This window comes from Amblyomma americanum, chromosome 11, assembly GCF_052857255.1.
Source record: "Amblyomma americanum isolate KBUSLIRL-KWMA chromosome 11, ASM5285725v1, whole genome shotgun sequence".
Taxonomy (NCBI): domain Eukaryota; kingdom Metazoa; phylum Arthropoda; class Arachnida; order Ixodida; family Ixodidae; genus Amblyomma; species Amblyomma americanum.
This window is the reverse complement of record NC_135507.1, coordinates 110,119,005-110,140,898: the sequence shown is the minus strand read 5'-3', so window position 1 is coordinate 110,140,898 and position 21,894 is coordinate 110,119,005. Positions and strand designations below refer to the sequence as shown.

The 21,894-nt window shown below is 44.5% G+C and overlaps 1 protein-coding gene across 3 annotated transcripts in view; it reads left to right on the top strand.

Annotated features, from left to right (window-relative positions):
* Window positions 1-21,894, top strand: part of LOC144111049 (tRNA:m(4)X modification enzyme TRM13 homolog) — a 90,310-nt gene that overhangs the window by 15,340 nt on the left and 53,076 nt on the right. For all 3 annotated transcript variants that reach the window (XM_077644156.1, XM_077644155.1, XM_077644157.1), the window contains one exon: window positions 19,562-19,747. In XM_077644156.1, the coding sequence (XP_077500282.1) occupies window positions 19,562-19,747 (186 nt within the window). The remainder of the gene's footprint in view (window positions 1-19,561; window positions 19,748-21,894) is intronic.

Sequence of the window (21,894 nt, the reverse complement as noted above, 5' to 3'; positions counted from 1 at the left end):
TTTGACCTAAAAGAGCTCCTTTTATTGAGAGCCGTGTAGCCCATCGTAAGTAATATCCACTCAGTTTTTAAAATTTTGAAAACGCAGTTGCCCTTGCTGTTGTGGCCCTATAAATTTTATTTTCATTGCACCAAAATGCACATTTTCAAGGAGCTTGCAGGCAAAGTAACCCCTCTAGTGTAAGTAATACCCCTGTCGCACGGCCAGTTTCAATGGCCATCGAGTCGAGAGCCTTTCTCAATTGCCATCGAACTCAAAGGAGTTGTTTCGCTGCTTCACGGCAAATCTCAATGGCCATTGCAATGTTTAGAAGAACTTCTATTTGGGCTAGGTGGTTTATTGTACTCGAGAAAGGAAAAACAGCGCTTGTCCTACATCGTTCTTCTGCTGTGTGTGTTTTTCGGCACTACTGTTTTTTTCTTTCTCGAGCCATTGAAATGGTTCTCGTGTCTTACGCCAAGCTTGTGTGGTGCCGCAATCGCTACTTTCGATTTTGCGCAAATAACAAAAAATATTCTATAAATCTATACTAAGTGCTAAAATACACTTTTGTGTAGTCACAGGAGGTACTTATTTGTTATTAAAGGCCAGTTGCGTTGTCTTGAAGGACACTGCCTTTTTTAGGATTTGTTGTCATAGTTTTGTAGCGCTCTGGCAACGCTGATACTGCTGGCATTTCTGTCTTCTGCGATGGAGAGTATAAAATTAATGCGCTTTAAACGAGACTGATACAATATTCAATTCAATTCAGTTCAATTTATTTCAACACTACAATGTTGAGGACTGCGAAACAAAAAGCCTTTTGTGGCTTGACAAGGTCCGCAGCCCCTTTTAACAAGCAGTGACAGAGCATAGGGTTAGGTATTACAGATTAAGCTAGAATTACCTAAGTCCCAATAACACGAGTGTCAGACATAGCATATATATATAATATATACATACATATATGCGTAAAATGAATTCAAGTGAAACAAAGTGTATGCAGTACATACAGCACTCACGTACAATTGAAACCGAAAGAATTAATGCTAATTACTAATGCACATTATACATATATGAAATCAACAAATGGGTCACATAAAACATACTGCAATGCACAATTCGGCAAATACAGTGTTACAAAAACAATTTCTTCCATTTTTGCGGAAACAAGGAAAAGATAGCTACCTAGATAGCACAATAATGAAACTTATACAGTGTTAATTTTATTTAGACAAGATGGTAATGTACAGCGTAACATTTGGTATGTAATTAGTCCTTACCCATGACATCTCCCAGAGTTCGCAACTGCGTGTATTTAGCTTCCCATCTCTACGTTTTAAGTTCGATATAGTATTTAACGTGTTATTATTTCTTTTAATACCTGTCTTATATCGGTGAATTAGTGTTTGCTCATAAATATCAGGCATAGGAAGTAAATTCAGTTTTTTGAAAAGTGGGGGCATATGTGTGTCGTGGGGAACGTCCAGAATACTACGGATGGCCTTTTTTTGTATTCTGTGTAATGTGGTGATATTAGAAAGTGTCGTAGTACCCCAAACAAGATGGCAATAATGAATTTGGCTGAGAAGCAAGGATTTGTATAGGAGAAGTTTGATGCTTTTAGGGAGAAAATATCTTAACCTGCATAAAATTCCACTCACACGGGATATTTTTGGAGCGACTAAATCCACATGCAAATTCCACGACATATGTTGTTCGAATACAACCCCAGACATTTAACAGTAGGCACAATCGGAATAGTAGACTTATTAAGTTGTAATGTTAGGTCTGTAGCGACATTACGATTTCTCGGTCTGAACAGAACAGCTGTTGTTTTCTTAATATTTATGCTAAGTGAATTTGCGGTAGACCACGAGGACAGTTTTGTTAGTGCTTCATTTGCGATACCGATAGCCTCTCTGGAATTCGGTGCGGTAACCAGAATAGTTGTGTCGTCCGCGTACATAATAAATTTCACATTATTATCTATAGTAACTAAGTCATTGATATAAATACAAAAAAGCAGGGGCCCCAAAATACTTCCTTGTGGCACTCCCGCGTGAACTGGCTTTAAATTAGACACATATCGTTCTATGATCACTTGTTGCATACGGTGTTGCAGATACGACTGTATTAATTCAAGAAATACGCCACGAAATCCATAATGTTCAAGTTTGGGGAGTAGTGTGGAATGATTTATACAATCAAATGCCTTCGAATAATCAACAAAGATGCCCAGAGTACATAATTGCTGTTCAAACGACTGCAATATAATTTCCTTTTGAGTAAGTAAGGCAGTTTCTGTCGACTGCCCTTTCACAAAGCCATACTGCATACTAGTTATAAGGTCATGTTTGATCAGAAACGATGTCATGCGGGCATGTACTAGTTTTTCTATACCTTTAGAAAAAATGGGCAACATAGATATTGGACAGTAGTTTGTCAGTTCGTATTTATCACCAACTTTGTACAAAACTACTACCCTCGCAACCTGAAGTCTTCTCGGGAACGAGCCCCTGGAAAATATCAAGTTGATTATGTGTACTAATGCAGGTAGAATCAAGTCCAGGACATGCTTAATTGGCATGATCTCGAATCCTTCGACGTAACAACATCTGCTGTTTTTGATAGACATAAAAGTAGTAAATACCTCATTTTCCATAGTAGGCACTAAAAATGCAGATTGTTTAGTCCTGCAGCGAAGATAACTCAAAGAATTAGGATCATGAGTGCTGTTTACTAAGGTTGTGAAATAGCTATTAAATGTATTTGCAAGCGTCTCATTTGATAAAACTTTATCACCTGGTGTAATTTCTGTTATAGTTGTGTTCTTATCTCCTCGCCCAAGAAAACCATTAATACGCTTCCAGATAACATCAGATATCTTTATTACGTCATTATTGAACAAATTATTCAAATACTGTCTCTTCTCTTTATGCAAAAAACTATTTGCTTTGTTCCTTTGCACCTTAAATTCATGCAAAGCGTTTTCAGTCCTGGTGTCAATAAAAGTCTTGTAGAGACGGTTTTTGGCACGAATTTCACGGATACAGTTTTTATTTATCCATGGTTTTTTGGCTTTACGTGCTGGTTTAACTACTATGTATTTGAAGCATTTATCATAGGTATTCTTAAACCTACTGCAAAAGTATTTATAAGCAGTTTCTAAGAAAGATCACTGGCACACATCAGTTCTGACCAATCTATTAGCGATATTGCCTCACGAAAATACTTCAGGCTTTGCATATTGACATCACGAACCATTTGTGGTAAACGGTGTTTGGATGTTGAAGGTGAACACTGGGTCATCAAAAGAAATATTGGAAGGTGATCACTTATATGAGCACTCACAACACCAGATAAAATGTTAGAATGGTGGATGTTGGTTATGAAGACGTCAATTAATGCCGATGTATCTATCGAAATACGAGTCGGACTATTTATAACATTTTCAAAACTATTTGATTTGATTGTCTTGCTAAGTTCTTCTCGAGAAGTAGAAGCCTTTAAGAAATACATGTTTAGGTCCCCTGCCAGAATTAACTTGTAACCATTATCAGTCACCCAGCAGAAGCATTTTTCCATAAAGGACAGAAAGTTCTGCGTGCTCAATCCTGGTAGTCGATATAGGATGCAGAAAACATTATCATTGCACTGAACAGTAAGCGCTTCATAATCCAACGTAACAAGAGAAAAACACGCAACAATGTTGCAACGGAGTGTGCTTTTTGCCATTAACAGAACACCACCTCCTCTTCGACATGATCGATTCATAAAAAATGTTGTGTAGCCAGGTAACTTAAGAACTTCCGATTCACATTGATACCAAGTTTCTGTCACCATTAATATGTCAGGAGCAAAGCCAAACGCAGCGATAAGTGCAAGAATCTGTTCCTCTTTATTTTGGGCAGGCTGCGCATTAAGATGGATAAAAGATAGGCAGTTCTTATTTTCGGCATACAGGCTGCCAACTTCATGCGGCGCAAAATATGATGCGTGCGTAGCTCTTCCAAACATGACGTCATCATTAGTAGCCATGAAACCTTGGTTAGTCAATTTTTTCCAGATCAGAAACATGCATTATTTGCAGTGACTGGGAGGATTCACTTTTCCTAGCGAAAATCTTCCCGTCCCGCATCCAAGCGAAACGCCAATTCTTTTCCCTTTTTCGCGCGATCATCATGCTCAAAAGTTTTTTCAATTCAGAGCACAGGTGTTCATTGACAAACACAGCACAAGACTGTGTGTAGCCAAGATCAGTGGCTGATAATCACTTATTTCGTGTTTTGTTGAGGACAGCGTCGCGTTTTGTTCAGCTGCGGAACTGTACCACAATGTTAGACTGCCCAGGATCCCTCGTTGGAATTCTGTGACAGATTTCAGCATCATTTTCACTAATAGGCTCACCTACAACTTCTCCTAGTTTTTTCAGAATGGCAGAAAGGTTTCGCCCTGTGAAGTTGGAACACCTTTGATTTCCAGATTCTTATTTCTGGAATATTGGTCTAGTTGTACAATTCTGAGCTCAGCTTCCAGTACACGCTTCTTCAGTAGTGTGCACTCTGAAGTGAGGCAAGCGTTCTCAGCCTTGATTTGAGCGTTTTCTTTTTGAATATCTTTCATGGTGGTACACATTTCCTCAAAACAATGTTCATATGATCCAGGCTATTCTTAATCTCTCTATTTTCCTTCCTAAATTCTCTCTCCAGAGATGAGCGCATATCAAGAATTTCTTGTTTCAAATCTTTCAGCATTTTTTGTTCCTCAGGGGACATTACAGCAAAAACAGACACAGAAAAAATGACTTTGGCAGTAGCAACAGCAGAAAAAAAGCAACGTGAATAATTCAGTCGCACATAGTGCCTAACCTGCGAGTCATAGAAGAAGAGACACAGCGTAAGCCGTGCTGTCCTGCTGCTGCCGCCGTTGCCAAGTGAAGCGTCCCAGTGCTTGCGTCGGGTTTATGTAGAGCTGGCACCGCGATATGGTGATCACGTAGACCGTGACGTAAAAGCGGGCTCGTGGCTTGTCACGGGATGATCATGGGCGGCCGATATATCGATGGGGCCGGCGGACGATAGGCAATCTGCGAGGCATAGAAGAAGAGATACAGTGTAAGCCGTGCTGTCCCGCTGCTGCCGCCGCTGCCAAGTGAAGCGTCCCAGTGCTTGCGTCGGGTTTATGTAGAACTGGCACCGCGATATGGTGATGACGTAGACCGTGACATAAAAGCGGGCTCGTGGCTTGTCACGGGATGATCATGGGCGGCCGATATATCGATGGGGCCGGCGGACGATAGGCAATCTGCGAGGCATAGAAGAAGAGATACAGCGTAAGCCGTGCTGTCCCGCTGCTGCCGCCGCTGCCAAGTGAAGCGCCCCAGTGCTTGCGTCGGGTTTATGTAGAACTGGCACCGCGATATGGTGATGACGTAGACCGTGACGTAAAAGCGGGCTCGTGGCTTGTCACGGGATGATCATGGGCGGCCGATATATCGATGGGGCCGGCGGACGATAGGCAATCTGCGAGGCATAGAAGAAGAGATACAGCGTAAGCCGTGCTGTCCCGCTGCTGCCGCCGCTGCCAAGTGAAGCGTCCCAGTGCTTGCGTCGGGTTTATGTAGAACTGGCACCGCGATATGGTGATGACGTAGACCGTGACGTAAAAGCGGGCTCGTGGCTTGTCACGGGATGATCATGGGCGGCCGATATATCGATGGGGCCGGCGGACGATAGGCAATCTGCGAGGCATAGAAGAAGAGATACAGCGTAAGCCGTGCTGTCCCGCTGCTGCCGCCGCTGCCAAGTGAAGCGTCCCAGTGCTTGCGTCGGGTTTATGTAGAACTGGCACCGCGATATGGTGATGACGTAGACCGTGACGTAAAAGCGGGCTCGTGGCTTGTCACGGGATGATCATGGGCGGCCGATATATCGATGGGGCCGGCGGACGATAGGCAATCTGCGAGGCATAGAAGAAGAGATACAGCGTAAGCCGTGCTGTCCCGCTGCTGCCGCCGCTGCCAAGTGAAGCGTCCCAGTGCTTGCGTCGGGTTTATGTAGAGCTGGCACCGCGATATGGTGATCACGTAGACCGTGACGTAAAAGCGGGCTTGTGGCTTGTCACGGGATGATCATGGGCGGCCGATATATCGATGGGGCCGGCGGACGATAGGCAATCTGCGAGGCATAGAAGAAGAGATACAGCGTAAGCCGTGCTGTCCTGCTGCTGCCGCCGCTGCCAAGTGAAGCGTCCCAGTGCTTGCGTCGGGTTTATGCAGAGCTGGCACCGCGATATGGTGATGACGTAGACCGTGACGTAAAAGCGGGCTCGTGGCTTGTCACGGGATGATCATGGGCGGCCGATATATCGATGGGGCTGGCGGACGATAGGCAATCTGCGAGGCATAGAAGAAGAGATACAGCGTAAGCCGTGCTGTCCCGCTGCTGCCGCCGCTGCCAAGTGAAGCGTCCCAGTGCTTGCGTCGGGTTTATGCAGAGCTGGCACCGCGATATGGTGATGACGTAGACCGTGACGTAAAAGCGGGCTCGTGGCTTGTCACGGGATGATCATGGGCGGCCGATATATCGATGGGGCCGGCGGACGATAGGCAATCTGCGAGGCATAGAAGAAGAGATACAGCGTAAGCCGTGCTGTCCTGCTGTTGCCACCGCTGCCAAGTGAAGCGCCCCAGTGCTTGCGTCGGGTTTATGTAGAGCTGGCACCGCGATATGGTGATGACGTAGACCGTGACGTAAAAGCGGGCTCGTGGCTTGTCACGGGATGATCATGGGTGGCCGATATATCGATGGGGCCGGCGGACGATAGGCAATCTGCGAGGCATAGAAGAAGAGATACAGCGTAAGCCGTGCTGTCCCGCTGCTGCCGCCGCTGCCAAGTGAAGCGTCCCAGTGCTTGCGTTGGGTTTATGTAGAGCTGGCACCGCGGTATGGCGATGACGTAGACCGTGACGTAAAAGCGGGCTCGTGGCTTGTACATACTGCTTGCATTAAAGTTTAGGAGAATAATATTTGTTCATGCTTTTGTACTGTGAATGGATCGTGTACGAAAGTGTACTTGGCACCACTCGAAGTAATGCTAGCAACCTTCGGCAATGTTCTAAGGCCCTCGAAATCTCTATATAGAGTTTTGCGCTGCTTCGTTGACTTGATAGACTATTGACTTGATGGCCATTGAAGCTGCCCACGTAGCTGCGCTCGGGACGCCTTTGAGTCGATAGAATATCGGTTCAAGGGCTTCGAAATGCCCGCGTGACAGGGGTATAATTTGTCGAAATAGGTAAAATAGGCGAAGGGTAAGTGCGTTTATGACGTTCTAAAAACTGATCTGGATATTACTCATGGTGAGCCATACACCTCACAGTAAATGAGGAGACTACCAGTAATAAGTAAAAAGTGAACTTTTCAACATTAGTTAACCAGCCTACTTGTTGGCACGTCTAAGCTCTTTTCTAATGTGCTGCACCGCTGGCAAGGCTATTCCATAAAAAGCACTCTTGTAGTCCATGTGCGAGTTGTACAAGGCATATTTCGCACTTGTCATCCTGCATAAGCACGCCATCATCAAAAAGAAACTAAGTAATGATGACAGAAGTAACAAAGGTGACAATATTTATGTCCTTCTTTGTTGCTGTGATTCTTGACTGCGCTGAGTGATTACAAGGACAAAACAAGACGATGACTGTATTTTAGATGATGCTTCCTGTATTTATTGCAAGCGAAGCAATAAATTGCTCAGTTGGAAGTCAGCTCTGTGTTTTCTTTTCTTGTGTGCTGTTGCCCCACGTTCTGTTTGGCCAAGAATCATGTGCCAAGTGGTCCGGATGCTTCCCGTGATGCAACTGAAAAAGCCTTTTTTTAAAAAATGGTAGAACTTAGTAGGTGAAACACCCAATATATGGGGGTGGGAGAATTGATGATAAATTTTGTGCGAAAAGTATTTCTGGGAGGGGCAATAACTTTATAAAATGTTGATTCTCTTGTGTTGGTGTTTGTCCAGCAGCAAAAGACCCATACATGGCTGAGTAAATTGAATCCCTTCTTAACCATATTTGATGACAAAAATATGATGCCTACAATGGGTGTCTAATTTCTGACATGTTCTGTTATGAACTTAGTGATCTCCAATTGACTTCAGAGCTTCCACTAATAAAAGGCACAGGTTTTTAGGCAGAACGGACAATTTCTAACTACCATGTTTGTTGGGCATACTCACCGCGCTCCAAGAAGAGCCTTTCCAGTTGGCTCACTCCGAGATTGTTAAGCGCAGTATCGCCAAGGCATGCCTAAGAGCTGCACTGCAAAGATCATCAGGCAAAAGGCAGTTTCTATGCACTGGTGAACAGGATATCTGCAGCGGGATACCCCAAGAAGATTGTTCCAAGTGTTGCTGAGTCCTCACTTGCTGAATGTAGTACGCGAAAGAACAAGCACACCGATGCGGGTCAGGCAGAGAGAAAGAAAACAGTGTGCATCCCGTTTGTGCACAAAGTTTCGCACAATCGAAAGAATATAGTGGGCAAAGGAGGCATTAGGCTGGTTTTTTCAGCCAGGAATAAACGTAGCGGATTGTGCAAATGCGTAAATGAGGATGGAAGCAAAATAAAAAAAGGCTCCCAACAAGAAGTTTGTCAACTGTCTTGTTGGTGTTGTTTATAAGATCCTGACGTCGTGTGGCAATTTCTACATCGGTGACATGGGACGCTGCATAAACGATCGACTACTTGAACACGCAAAGGATATAGAGACACAAGTCGCATAGAAACCATCTTGCATTGCATTGAGCAGAGTATAACGATTGTAAAGCGCATCTCAATCGAACCACTATCATCGCCCGATATACAGATGAGACCGCGAGGCTCATTTCGGAGGCCTGCCATATAAAAAAGCTAGGTAGCACTTGTATCAGCAGCCCGTCAATAAATCTATTACCTAAGGAAAATGCGTATCATAATCAGTGACGCGGCTTGTTTTCAGTCCAGTTGTGTGGTTGTGCGGTATCTTTTTCCCATGTTTTTTGTTGTTTTACTCATGCCATTTCTTTTATATGCTGCCGCACCTGTACCAATAAGCCATTTAGTTATTTATTTGCTTTCAGTACCTCAAAAGTTCTTGTGCAGGGGTTTTACATAAGGGGTGGGCATTCATAATGACAGATAAGTTCTTCAGTGAAACACTTGAAGTGGTCGTGATATTCTACCAATTCACAGTGATGTGAGCAGAAATGAAAATTATCCACATTTTTATGCTCTACATGACATCTGATACACTCGGCATTACGGTTTATTCAGCTTCTAAATATACTTGGGTTCTGAAACAGTTTGCTGGCTACAAACGTAGTGTTGATAAAATGGGCTAGTGAGAATTTGCTGTGTAGACGTTGCAGTTCCTCCTTCTGCACATTCACTGATGTGCAGCTTTCTCGTCTTGATAAACATTCTTCTCCTTCAAACATTGTTTTGGTGTTATGAATTATTTTTTTCACTGAACCAGGTATCAGCAAGAACTAACAGGCTTGACTGTATAGTTTAGTACTACACTTCCTGGTTTAATCGCTCACACTAAGAGAGTGCAACGGACAGGATGTTAGAAAGAACCGTGCAAACAGGTGACTGTGCTGGCCACTGCCGAAAAAGAAATAAGGCAGTTTTCACATTGGTGAGTGAGTGTGACAGCTCTTTCTTACCAGACTTACCGTGATAGTGTGTTAGAGGAGGAACTGTATAGTGTCAAAGAGTGCTTGAGTCTTCCTCGAAGGTTGTCTTTTCAATACTCCGGTGGTGTAGAGATTAATCTGCTGCGAGAAGTCTATTCAATACCTCATCTCTTGGCGATGAATGTGAGGAGGACTGTAATTCATTTGAGCCATGAGAGTCGTGTTGTTTCACCTGTGGCCAGTGCAGTGGTTTGTGCGGTGCTCAAATCACAGCGGCAGAGCTGTGTAGGGTGAGGTAAGACATGTTCATGAGATTTAAAATTATACAGTAGCGCACTATTTATTTATTCACAAATACTGCAGGCCCAAGCAGGTGTGGTTACAGCAACTACAGAAGCTAAGCAGACATTGGGGTCACTTGGGAAACAGCAGCGCAGGAATGTGTGGAACAGCACTGGGGTTGAAATAGAAGGGTCAGCGCTTCAAACCACTAAGTTTTTTATACACTCCGCAATACAGCAGCTAACCATTCATTCCAAACACTTGGGAACAAAGAATGTTTATATTCTTCGTAAAATACTTATTTACTATTTTAGACTAGCAAAATATGAGAGCACGATGCCCAAGTCACCCAGTCGGTACAGCCTGCGCAAGGAGACTTTAATTAAAAACACCAAGAATCCACACTAATTATGGCATGCTGCTTGTTAATTACCAGGTCCCTGTTCTGCTCAACAGATTAGGAGCCAAAGGTGAAAACAGCGCTACAAACCACACAGAAAGACCGGACAGGACGGGCGCTGTCCTGTCTGGTCTTTCTGTGTGGTTTGTGTAAGAATTAGCGCTGTTTTTACTTTTGTTACACAATGTTACACCAACTAGCCCAGCAAGAGGTAGTGTTAAACAAATTAGGAGGTAGCATTTATTTCTGCTCTGGTTTATCCAATAGCGTGGCTTATTTGGGCTTGTTGGTGCATGATCATAGCGAGGGAATATAGCGCATTGTAGGACAGGACACAAGAAGAAACGAACAACACGAGCGCCAACTTCCAACTAATTTTATTTCACACATGCAACATATTTACGCACCAAAGACGCGTCATCACTTGTGCTAACAGTAACGTTGCCTCAGAAACGAGGCAAAAAGGTAGAGGGAGTGCTTACACAAGTCTCTCCTGAAGCATTTATCCTTTCAGCTTCAATTAATTATTGCGTGGTCATGTCACTATTTTTTGCTAGCACAGCAGTTTTTTCAAGAAATGGTTTCCACGTTTTAGATTTCCATGAACGAATGGGGTCAACAAATGATCTGTCTTTCCCGTTCTTGACGTCGTGTGCGTGTTCCATCAATCGCTGATTGAGGCGTCTGCCCGACGTATTGGCCCCCGCATGATAACGGTATTTTATATATGACACCTTCAGTCCATGTCACATACTGCTTCTGATGATGAGCCGTGCAACCACGTGCTCTGTTGTTGCTAGTTTCCCAAACTTGCACAATGGGGCAAGTTTCTTTGGTGCCAGAAATACGAGAGTTGCGTTTGCGCGCTGTCCAATTCTTTTCAGATTATGAGAAATCTTGTGCAAATAGGGCAATAGAATAAAGCGCTTCCTTTCACCGAGCATCAGAGGCTGTTGACATTGATCTTCATTCAGTTTTCCTAGAAGCTTCTCAGCAACAGACACCTGGACATCAGCAGGGTACCCAGCTTCAGTCAGCCTTTTGGTCTGCTCCTTAAAACTTTCATACATCCTGTGCGTACATGATTTTCTCAGGGAGTTCTGAAAACACATTGACGATGGCTCTGTTTACGAGTTTGGAGTGTGCACAATGATATTGTAATACATGTTTGTTACTACGAGGCTGGTAGGCCCAGCAAATGTGATTAGGGTGAAAGGTGAAGTTGAGGTCTAAAAACCTGATAGTGTCATTTATTGGCAAGTCAGTGGTTAAAACAAGTGGTTCAAAACAATCCTTCATGATGGTTAAAATGCCTACGGCCTTTGACTTTAGTGAGCCAGAGTCACTGTTAACAAGGATTTGGAAATCATCAACAAATCTAAAGATTTTCACAACGTCCTTACCATTAAGGCGACTAATAACAGTCGTGTCAAGTTGGGATAAAAACAGGTTACTTAAAACTGGGGCTTAGCATACCCGATACATATTCAGTCCTTTTGAAGGTATGGTTTTCCTTTCCAGTTTATAAACGTTGATCACTTGTTGGCCACATTCGTTCATGCGAATCTAAAACGTACAAACCATATTTTGAAAAAACTGCTGTGCTAGCAAAAAGTAGCGGCATGACCATGCGATTAATAATTAAAGCTGAAAGGATAGACTTGTGTAAGCACTCCCTCTTATCTTTTTATGTGATAAAGAACTCGAGTTTTTAAGGCGTATCTTTGGTATACAAATATGTTGCATGTGTGAAATAAAATTTGCTGGTAGTTAGCGCTCGTGTTGTTCCATTCTTCTTGTGTCCTGACCTACTCTGCGCTATACTCTCTCGCAACATATATCCAATAAATAACTGAGGAAATGGTTATTGCAAAATGATTACAGTAATATCTGACTGAATTGATATTTATAGGTTGTTTTGTATTTATATAATTCCGAAATTTTGTTCCTAGTTCTATACCTCTTTTTCAGTAATGTTGATTTTTATGCAAGATGTGCTACAGATATCTGTTTATTACTTATGCAACCGTTGTGCATCCTGTGCACTGTGACTGCTGGATGAAGCAAGAGCCCTTGTCAAGCTACGCCTTTAGCTCTTGCTTTTTCTCCTTTCTCGTCTATTGAGAGGATGAATAGACGAAATATGACTCATTGGTGGTTTTATTTTACGGTAGTTAGTGCATGCAGAATGTCTGAATGGATTGTGAAGAAAAACTGGTCAGGGTATTTTGAAATGGCCATGATGACGCTGATATTAGAATAATCAGCATGGATTTCAGCATGGCCGGTCGTGTGAAACCCAGCTATTTGAATTCACCACAGTGTGGTGTGCACAATTTAGAGCAGATTGACGCCATATTTACTGACTTGAGAAAACCTTTGACCTTGTTGCCCACAAACTACTAATACTTAAAATGAGCCAAGATAATTAACTGGGTCGAGGCATACTTAAATAACAGGCCATTAAAATAGAGAATGTTCATTCTACATTGCAGGCCATAAAATCCGGAGTTCCCCATGGTTCCGTTTTCATCATCAGCCTGACTATGCCCACTGCAGGGCAAAGGCATCTCTCATGTCTCTGCAATTAACCCTCTCTTTTGCCTACATTATTTCTTCTCTACATTAATGATTTCTCACTTACTATTGCCTCTTCACTATGACTGTTTGCTGATTAGTGCATCATTTATCACTCCATGGCTAACCTTAGTGGCTGTTTGAGACTTGATGATAACCTACAGAGTCTAACTAAATGCCGTTCTGACTGGCAGAGGACTATAAACATTAGAAAAACTAAACTTGCATGTTTCACTACGTGGAATCAGGAGTTGCACAACACTTATCCCCTTCAGGCGCCAATTAAATCTGCTGAAAGGAAAAATCTTTTTTGCATAAATGACGATCAGTAGACTAAGCAGAGGTGATGTGCAAAAAAGTTATGCAAAAATATTCATATTTAAGCATATTTTATTTGCGCCCACATTTGTGGACATAGCGCCTTAAACCTGATACATGAACGTAAACACTACTTCATTTGCTTGCCTTTTCTAACTGATCGCTAGACATGAATAAATGTTTAGCTGTGAGAATGTATGCTTCAGGCAATTATTCTGTAGTTCGTGACTTATAAAACAGATCAACGCAGTCATTCTGTGATGACAGGCAGAGGAAAATCCAGTATTTCGAGGACCGAACGCGGCATTTAGATGTGGAGCCTTCACGTCGGCACTGTTTTGTAATTAATGTGTTCAGAAGTGGGGGCCAATGGTTGCTTCCATCATAAGTAATGCTTAAAGTCCGGCTGCATCGAAGGGGTCTCGAGTCATCTGAGCACAGGTGGAAAGAGAGAGAGAGAGAGCATCTTGCGGCCTGTTTTACGCATGGTTTTTACAAAAATGAGAAATCATTTTTCAAGGTCGTTTGCTCAGTTTATGTCAGAGACCTGAAACAAATAGTCCCCTTGCTCTACCAGTGTGCTGATTGTTGTTTCGTTGCCTTGGATCTGAGCGGCCATGGTGTGAGGGCACGGGTTGCCCTTTTTCATCCCCCATTGTGTAGTGCTGCCAATCATAAAGATCTAATGATTCTTGCTAAAAACTGCAGCGAAATTTTCAAAAACAGAGAAAAAATTTTCTGACCGCCACTGAAATGACTGCTTCCTTCGGATTCATGCATTCTACAATCTAGCACAGGTGGTCTCTCATAACTTTTTGAAATTTTGGTAGGGGGCGCAAAATTCTCCTAGACCTCCCTGATTTTAAGCACTGGTCATAGCGTGCTGTGTTTGTTGGCAGCGGCTCAGCTAAGTGGCAGTTCTTTGCGACCATCTGCTTGTCTTCATTGCTCGGTCGGCCGCAATTCTTTGTACGTGCTTCTCCATCGGCTATTTTCACGAAAAACGCTTCGGCGCTGGACTCGTCCAACGTTCTCCTTGTACAAGCATAGTTTTCAACGCCCATTAGCAGTAAGCCCATTTTGTACCATACGTCCACAAAAAAACGGCGCGTTGTAGGGAGAAAATGCCACTTCGATATTTTCGGCATTGAGGCGCCATGTCCTCATTTGTGGACGCGCCACTCTGAACGTCCACCACAGCACTTGTTCTTCATCTATGACGATGAAAATTGGTGTGCCGTTCCTACATTAACCTATCGACACATCCCGAGCCCTAAATTGCATCATTGAAGATTATTTGCTACGGTAGAATGCAAAAAGTAAAGCTATTTACTCGTCCTGTCAAAAAACGACGTGATGCACATATTTTCTTTTTTTTGCAAACGCATTTCACTGTAGCTGCAAGAGATGTCGCTACAACCTTGACGGGAAGGGTCAAAATGATAAAAGTGCAGTATTCAAAGGTCGAAATTCGCCTTGTGTACGAAAATATGAAGAGACTTAGGTCACGTGCACATATGTGGACCCTGCGCCTGAAGGGGTTATACAATTAATGGCGCAGTCGTTGAGAGCTCGCGCTGTCGCGCACATTGGCCACATATGAGCCAACGCTTATAAAACTCTGCGTTTCATTCGGAGGTTATTGCATCATGGTAACAGAGAAACTAACCTCCTTGTTTATAACATTGTTATAAAAAAGCCCCAATTCGAATATGTCTTTCTAATCTGGAACCCTCATCACTCGTACCTTATATCCAAACAAGGAGGAGAAGGAAGAGGAAAGGCAGGGAGGTTAACCGGAAGAATAACTGCTTTGCTACCCTGCATGGGGGGGAAAGGGGTGAGGGGATAAAAAGATGGAGAAAAGGGAGTAGCAGGAAATTGAAGTCAGTATGCAAAGTCACAGCGTTCGGTACACTCACAGCCTATCGTGCAGGTCAGAAGTCCAAGAAGCTGAGCAGTGCCTTGTAGGCCTTCACCGCCGACGATCGCCGCGGCCAGTGGCCGAGAATCTTCATTTCTGTCAGTGGGCGCGGATCTAGACGCTCCAGTGCATGGCAGAGAGACTGCCTTTTGGTGCTGTAGGTGGGGCATTCACAAAAAATGTGGGCTATGGTCTCATCACACCCGCAGATGGCACATGCAGGGCTATCAACCATACCGATTATAAAAGAGTAATGCTTGGTGAAAGCTACACCAAGCCACAGGCAACACAGCAAAGTTGCTTCACGTCGTGGTAGGCCAGATGGATCTGGGTCCAATGTTTTTAAACTCAAATTCGATAATTGGCCTGAATTCCATGCGGCAAGCGTGATGTCCCGCGCCAGTGGTCGAAGCCTACCCGCTGCGTCGGCTTTCGAGATGGGGATGAACATACAATCGCCCTCATGCGCGGCCTCGTCCGCGCGGTAGTTGCCTGCTATGCCACTGTGTCTTGGCAGCCATTGGTAAATAATATCATGCCCTTTGTTGATGGCTGTGTGGTTGAGCTCTCGGATTTCGGCGACTAGTTGTTCATGGGACCCATGACGAAGAGAAGATTGTAACACTTAAAGGGCTGCCTTTGAATCTGTAAAAACAGACCATTGCTGGGGTTTTTCTTCACTGATATGCTCAATGGCGACACAAATAGCAGTAAGTTCTGCACCAGTCGATGTAGTCCGGTGTGATGTTTTCACTTTCTTAACTATGGGCCTTATGGGGATGACCATGGAGCCCGAGGAACTGTGAGGGGTCACTGAACCATCTGTGTACACGTGCAGTCGGTGTCCGTGTTTCTCATGCAAATATTCAGGAGTGGTCTTTGTTAGTGCTGTCGACAATAAATCAGCCTTCTTTTTTATGCCCGGTATAGAAACAAGCACACGAGGTTGGTGCAGACACCGAAATGGAGAAGACGGTCTAGAGGCTGGTGAAAATTGGGTTGGTAGGAAGCCGCGATGGGCATCAATAATTTTGGCAAACGATGTACTCGGCCGGTTAGCAGGAAGACTGCAAGATGTTGTGCGGGAATCTGAGAGAGGTGACGAATATGCGCTCTCAAGGCTTCGATTGTGACATAGGCAGTCACTGGATTCTCCTGAGCGATGAGTAGTGTTGCGGCTGTAGACGTGCGTTTTGGCAGTCCTAGGCGCTCCGGAGAGCTTGAGCTCGAACACTATGTAGACACCGTATGTTCCTTTTCGTCAAGTTTTCTAGTGCAGGGATACTGTACCGAAGGAACCCCATGAATAATGTGGTGTACAGCTGGAGCATCGACTGCACTGATGCTCCGCACGACTTCCCTCTGAGAAAGGAGAGAATGTGGTTGATCAATGTCAGTCGCCTTTTCATGTACAAGACATGTGGGCTCAATGTTAGATTGCGATCGATGATTACTACAAGGAAGCAATGGCTTTTTGTAAGGTATTGTTTGATGAGCCATTTATACATACAAGGTAATGGGACGTGCTCTTGCAAGTAAAGGCAAAAAGGGAACATTTTTCAGTAGAAATCTTCCGGCCTTGCAGGCGGAGGTTGGCTGTAAGAATGCTTGCCACTTTTTGAAGCCTTGCTCAAACTTGCGGTCGCGTAATTCCTGATGCCCATTACCTTGCATGTATAAATGGCTCATCAAACAATACCTTACAAAAAGCCATTGCTTCCTTGAAGTCAAAACACTACGTGACAGCACAGCTTACAAAAAATTAAGAAAGGATCCAACCTCACAACTTCAGGCCAGAATGAACAAACATTTAGCATCCACCTTCAAGCACCACCCGGAATCAAAACACCTCTACTTACGCTTGATCTGCTGGAACGGCTCAGCACTGGCCTTTTAAGGACTGCCAAAAATTCATAAACCTGGCGTTCTGGTGCGCCCCATCGTCGACTTCACCACCTCACCGCTTAAGGCACTCTCTGCTTACCTCCACCGAGTCCTATCGCCCCTGACAGGCAACTCATCAACGCACGTGTGCAACTCCAGCCACTTCGTCGAACGTCTTCCCCACGCACAACTGGAAGCGGACGAGTGCATGGTTTCTTTCGACGTGGTCTCGCTCTTTACCAGCGTTCCTGTGCCCTTTGCCGTGTCCGCAGCGAAGCAAGCCCTCGAAGCGGGCGCTGACTAGGTACCAGGACGAGCCTGGACCCAGAATTCTGCCGACGTTTGGAGTCTTGCCTAAGCAGCACAGCGTTTTCCTTCAAGGGAGATAAGCAGACCAGCGGCACTGCCATAGGCGCCGCAATCTCGGTGACTGCTGCCAAGCTCACGATGGAGGCCGTCGAAGAGAAAACACTGATGTTATTCCAAGAAAAACCAAAAGTTTTCATTTGTTACATTGACGACTGTTTCTGCATTCTGAAGACATCGCAGGTTGAAAATTTCCTTGCACACCTCAACTCAGTCGAGCCTTCTATTCAGTTCACAATGGAACGAGAAGTGAACGACACTTTGCCATTCCTGGACGTCTTCATAAGAAGAAAAGGGGCAGACCTAAAATTCGGTGTCTATAGGAAGCCAACCTGTACCGGCCGCTACCTAAATTTTAATTCCATCCATCCTACTAGCCACAAAGGATCTGTTGTTGCCTCTCTCCTGAGAAGAGCAAAGTCAATCTGCTCCTTCGAAGCGGAGAAAAAAGCAGAAGAAGCCACTGTTGTCGCCGACCTATAGAAGAATGGCGTTGGTCGCCGTCAAGCTCGGAGGACAGGGGCACCAGACAACAATGGAACAACGAAACGCGCGCGCGCTGTCCTTCCATATGTGAGGGGAACCAGCGAGGCACTCGCATGCATTCTCGGAAAACATGGGATCCACGTGGCTCACAAACCTGTTTCGACACTAGGCCGCTTCTTACCACGACCAAAAGACCGCGTCCCCAGAGAAAAACAACCGGCTGTCGTCTACAAAATCCCATGCTCAAAGTGCCCGGCTTCATATATCGGTGAAACAAAAAACCTCCACCAAAGAATAAGACAACACAAAAATGACATCCGGCTAATGAATTCAGAATCCAACCCCCTCTTTGAACACTGCGAGCGCGCTGACCACCGGATAGCCTTTGAGCAGGTGAGCGTCTTTACCGTGGAACCAAACCTGTTCAAGAAACATGGAGGCTAACGAAAAGGGTTCAGCTTAAGTTAAGGACAGCGCAGCAAGCTATGGAAAGGAAAATGATAGGTGTAACGTTAAGTGGGCAGAGTGGGTGAGGGAACAAACGCGGGTTAATGACATCCTAGTCGAAATCAAGAGGAAGAAATGGGCGTGGGCAGGGCATGTAATGCGAAGGCAAGATAACCTCTGGTTGTTAAGGGTAACGGAATGGATTCCAAGAGAAGGCAAGCATAGCAGGGGGCGGCAGAAAGTTACTTGGGCGGATGAGATTAAGAAGTTCGCGGGGATACGGTGGCTGCAGCTGGCAAAGGGCAGGGTTAATTGTAGAGACGTGGAATAGGCCTTTGCCCTGCAGTGGGCATAGTCAGGCTGATGATGATGATACTTCTAAATTGTGCCTGGTGTTTCCAGGACTTGCTTCATTTTGCAGAAGAGATTTGCTGTAGTTATTCGTTTTCCTCTGTCTCTGTTGTCTCGGCGTTATTGAGATTTATTGTCATCATTTTATTAATTTTTTATCTTGTGTATATATCTGTGATAGCATTTTTTCCGGCAACAATCTGAATGGATGGAGAAACATCACCAAAGGATATGTCCGTTCATCATACGTAGTAGTTAATTTGAGTACCAGTAGACTCACCAGGGCCTTTCTCTGTTTTTGCATTTCATAAAACGGTGGATACTCCATTCAGGGTTTCTTCTTCGTGTCAGTCCAAGTCCTTATCTTAGTGTGCTATTGTGAATTTATTCCAGAGTGGAGCCCAGCAGTGTTGCTTGAGCAGATGTTTGAGACCAGGGTGCTTGGTGTGTGACAAACATTGGGCCTGCAGTTTGCTGCTGCTACTATACAGACACGCATTTCCAAGCAGTGGCTTGCGATTAAAAGAGGAGGGAAAACTGTGATGTTGGCCTGCATCTAATGATGAGGAGGAGGCTGCTACTCTCCCCTAACATTGGACTTGAAAGGAGCGAAATGCTGTTTTCCCACACTGCAATTACTGCTCAGCAGCTCAAGGGGTGCTGCACTGGGTGACAGCTTTGCTTGGCAGTTAGGGAAGGCAACTTTGTCACTCCAGGTGCTGCTACCTTTTTACCATGAATCTTTGAGGCTAGTACACACTACCCTTCACTTTCATCAGCGATCACAGAGTCCTCTTTGGTTGAATGATTGAATCCCACTTTCTCAGCCATAAATTGGATCAAGCCAGGCTGACCAGCGATGCCTGTTGCAGAGCGGGTGCCCTTGCCGGAGCAGCATGTGCGGCTGCACGAGGCATTTTCCACTGAGCTGCGGACGCTGTCTGGCTGTGCGGTTGCCGAGAAGCACCTGACGCAGAAGGCAGCCCTGCTGGGCCTGGCAGAGCACCATGGCCTGCTGGCCAGGGAGTCGTGTTTCATCGAGTTTGGTGCCGGCCGAGGTATGTGCACACTAGCCGCTAATCCAGTTGCTGCTCAGCAGCTTGAGGGGCTCTGCACAGCTTTGCTTGGCGACAAGAGAGGGCACCTTCTTGTAGCACCAAGTGCGGAGAAGGTTTGCTCTGATTAAGGAAACTGTTTTTAATGCGACAGTGTTTAGGTTGTCGTCTTGCAAAAAAATTGCATCCTCTCTCTTGCGAAATTCCCTGATTGGCCAAGAGAGGTCACGTGACCTTGCGAGGTCATCACGACCTGCCAAAATCCCCCAAATTCCAAAAATTCAAATTTTGCAAGTTTACCCACCTCAGAAAATGGATTAAGGTGGAGTAAACTTAGGGTGGCTTATTGAGTTCTTTGGACGGGCTCAGACTTCTCAAAACATGGTGATTCGGTGGTGGTGATGCAGAAGACAATGATTCAGATGAGGAATAAGTACATAAGTGTAAACTGCAAGTTACAGAAGGGAATTCGCACTGTAGCGTAAAGCAATGCGACCTCACACAGAGAAACAACTCTACAGGACCTTATTTTTTTCACTAAAGGGTTTAGTTAATGCCTTGGTGCTGTAAAATTATGTGCTAAGCACAGTTAAATCCTTCTGAAATAAGGAAGTTTAGGCAGTCATTCCCTGAGACCGGAGCCCAGGCTTGAATAAACCAGGAAATTCTAAAACAGAACCTCGAACCCAGGGCTATGCTCAGAAAAAAAATATACAAAACATTCGAAACCCCTCTCCATAAGTGTGTTTCTCCACTTTCATGGCCTTGCCTCTGATGTGCAGTCACGGCTCTTTCAGTGCCCTCCTGTGCTGGATATTGATGCATACATATCGAATCCTCCACAGTTGTCGGTGTGTTTGCACATGTGAGGCTTGTGGGAGCCAGACACGTTGGCTAATTAGCTACTTTATGAGCGATGGCTGTGGTGTGATGGAGGAAGTCACTTGTAAGGTGGAGGGGGGTGTCACAGAGTGTAATATAATGGAGACTTTGCAAGAATGTCACAAAAGAAGGGCAAACCCAAGTGTTCTCGCAGCTCTGACGATGAATCCACCAACAAGCGGTTATGAAGGGGGCAGCAGACCCACTGGGACAGAGGCGGTTGTCAACAGGTGACTTCCGTTAAGCGTTGTATGCGGTCTGTCCTTGGTACTAGCGCAGGACCTGCTTTTTATTGTGCGATGGCACCCCTTCACAGCAGTGCCAAAAAATTGCCATCTCAATATTAGTTTGATTATAGATAATTTGGTACAAATATTTTAGCCTATCAAGCTTTGCACGTGACTCTAACGTATGAAGACCAGCTTGTGAACAGAGATCGAAAGGTGAGGTAAGATGTCGGTATTTGTTAAATATGAACCTGGCAGCAAGACACCGGACCTTGTCACTCTTTGAGCAATTATTTCTCGTGTATGAGTCCCAGACAAAGTTCGCGTATTCTATGATTGGTCTGATCAATATCTTATATCCTAGACATTTTACTTCCGGGGTTGCATGGTATCTGTTTTGCCCAAGGCTCCAGAGTGCCTTTCAACCTTTCAAGCTCACAAAATCTCTGTGAGTGTTCCAACGAAGATCGGGGGTAAATATGAGACCTAAGCATTCACGCTGCATTGTCTTTTGGATTACTTCATTTTCTATATTATAGGAAATTCATGGTACTTTCTTCCCTAGTTATTGTCATTAAGAGTGTCTTCAGAAGGGTATATGCTTGGGCTTGTTGGTTCATAACTTCAAGGTGAAAAACGTAGCGCAAAGAAACGAGGACACAGAAAGACAGACAACACACAGCGCCGTGTGTTGTCTGTCTTTCTGTGTCCTCGTTTCATTGCGCTACGTTTTTCACCTTGAAGAGTGTCTTCTTCGGGTTTAAGACCATTTGCCATTCATCACACCATTTTTTTTACTTTTTCCAAATTTGAGTTTAGTTTTACCTGGTCGCTTAGTGTATTGATAGGGTTATAAATTGTGCAGTAATCTGCAAAAAGCCTTATTGGTACATCAGTGTTTTCAGGGAGATCATTAATAAAAATAAGAAACAACAGGGGGCCCAGAACGCTTCCTTGGGGTACCCCTGAGGCAGTGCATGAAAGGGTAGATTTGCTTTCTCCCATCTGAACATGCTGCTCACGACCATGTAAATATGAGAG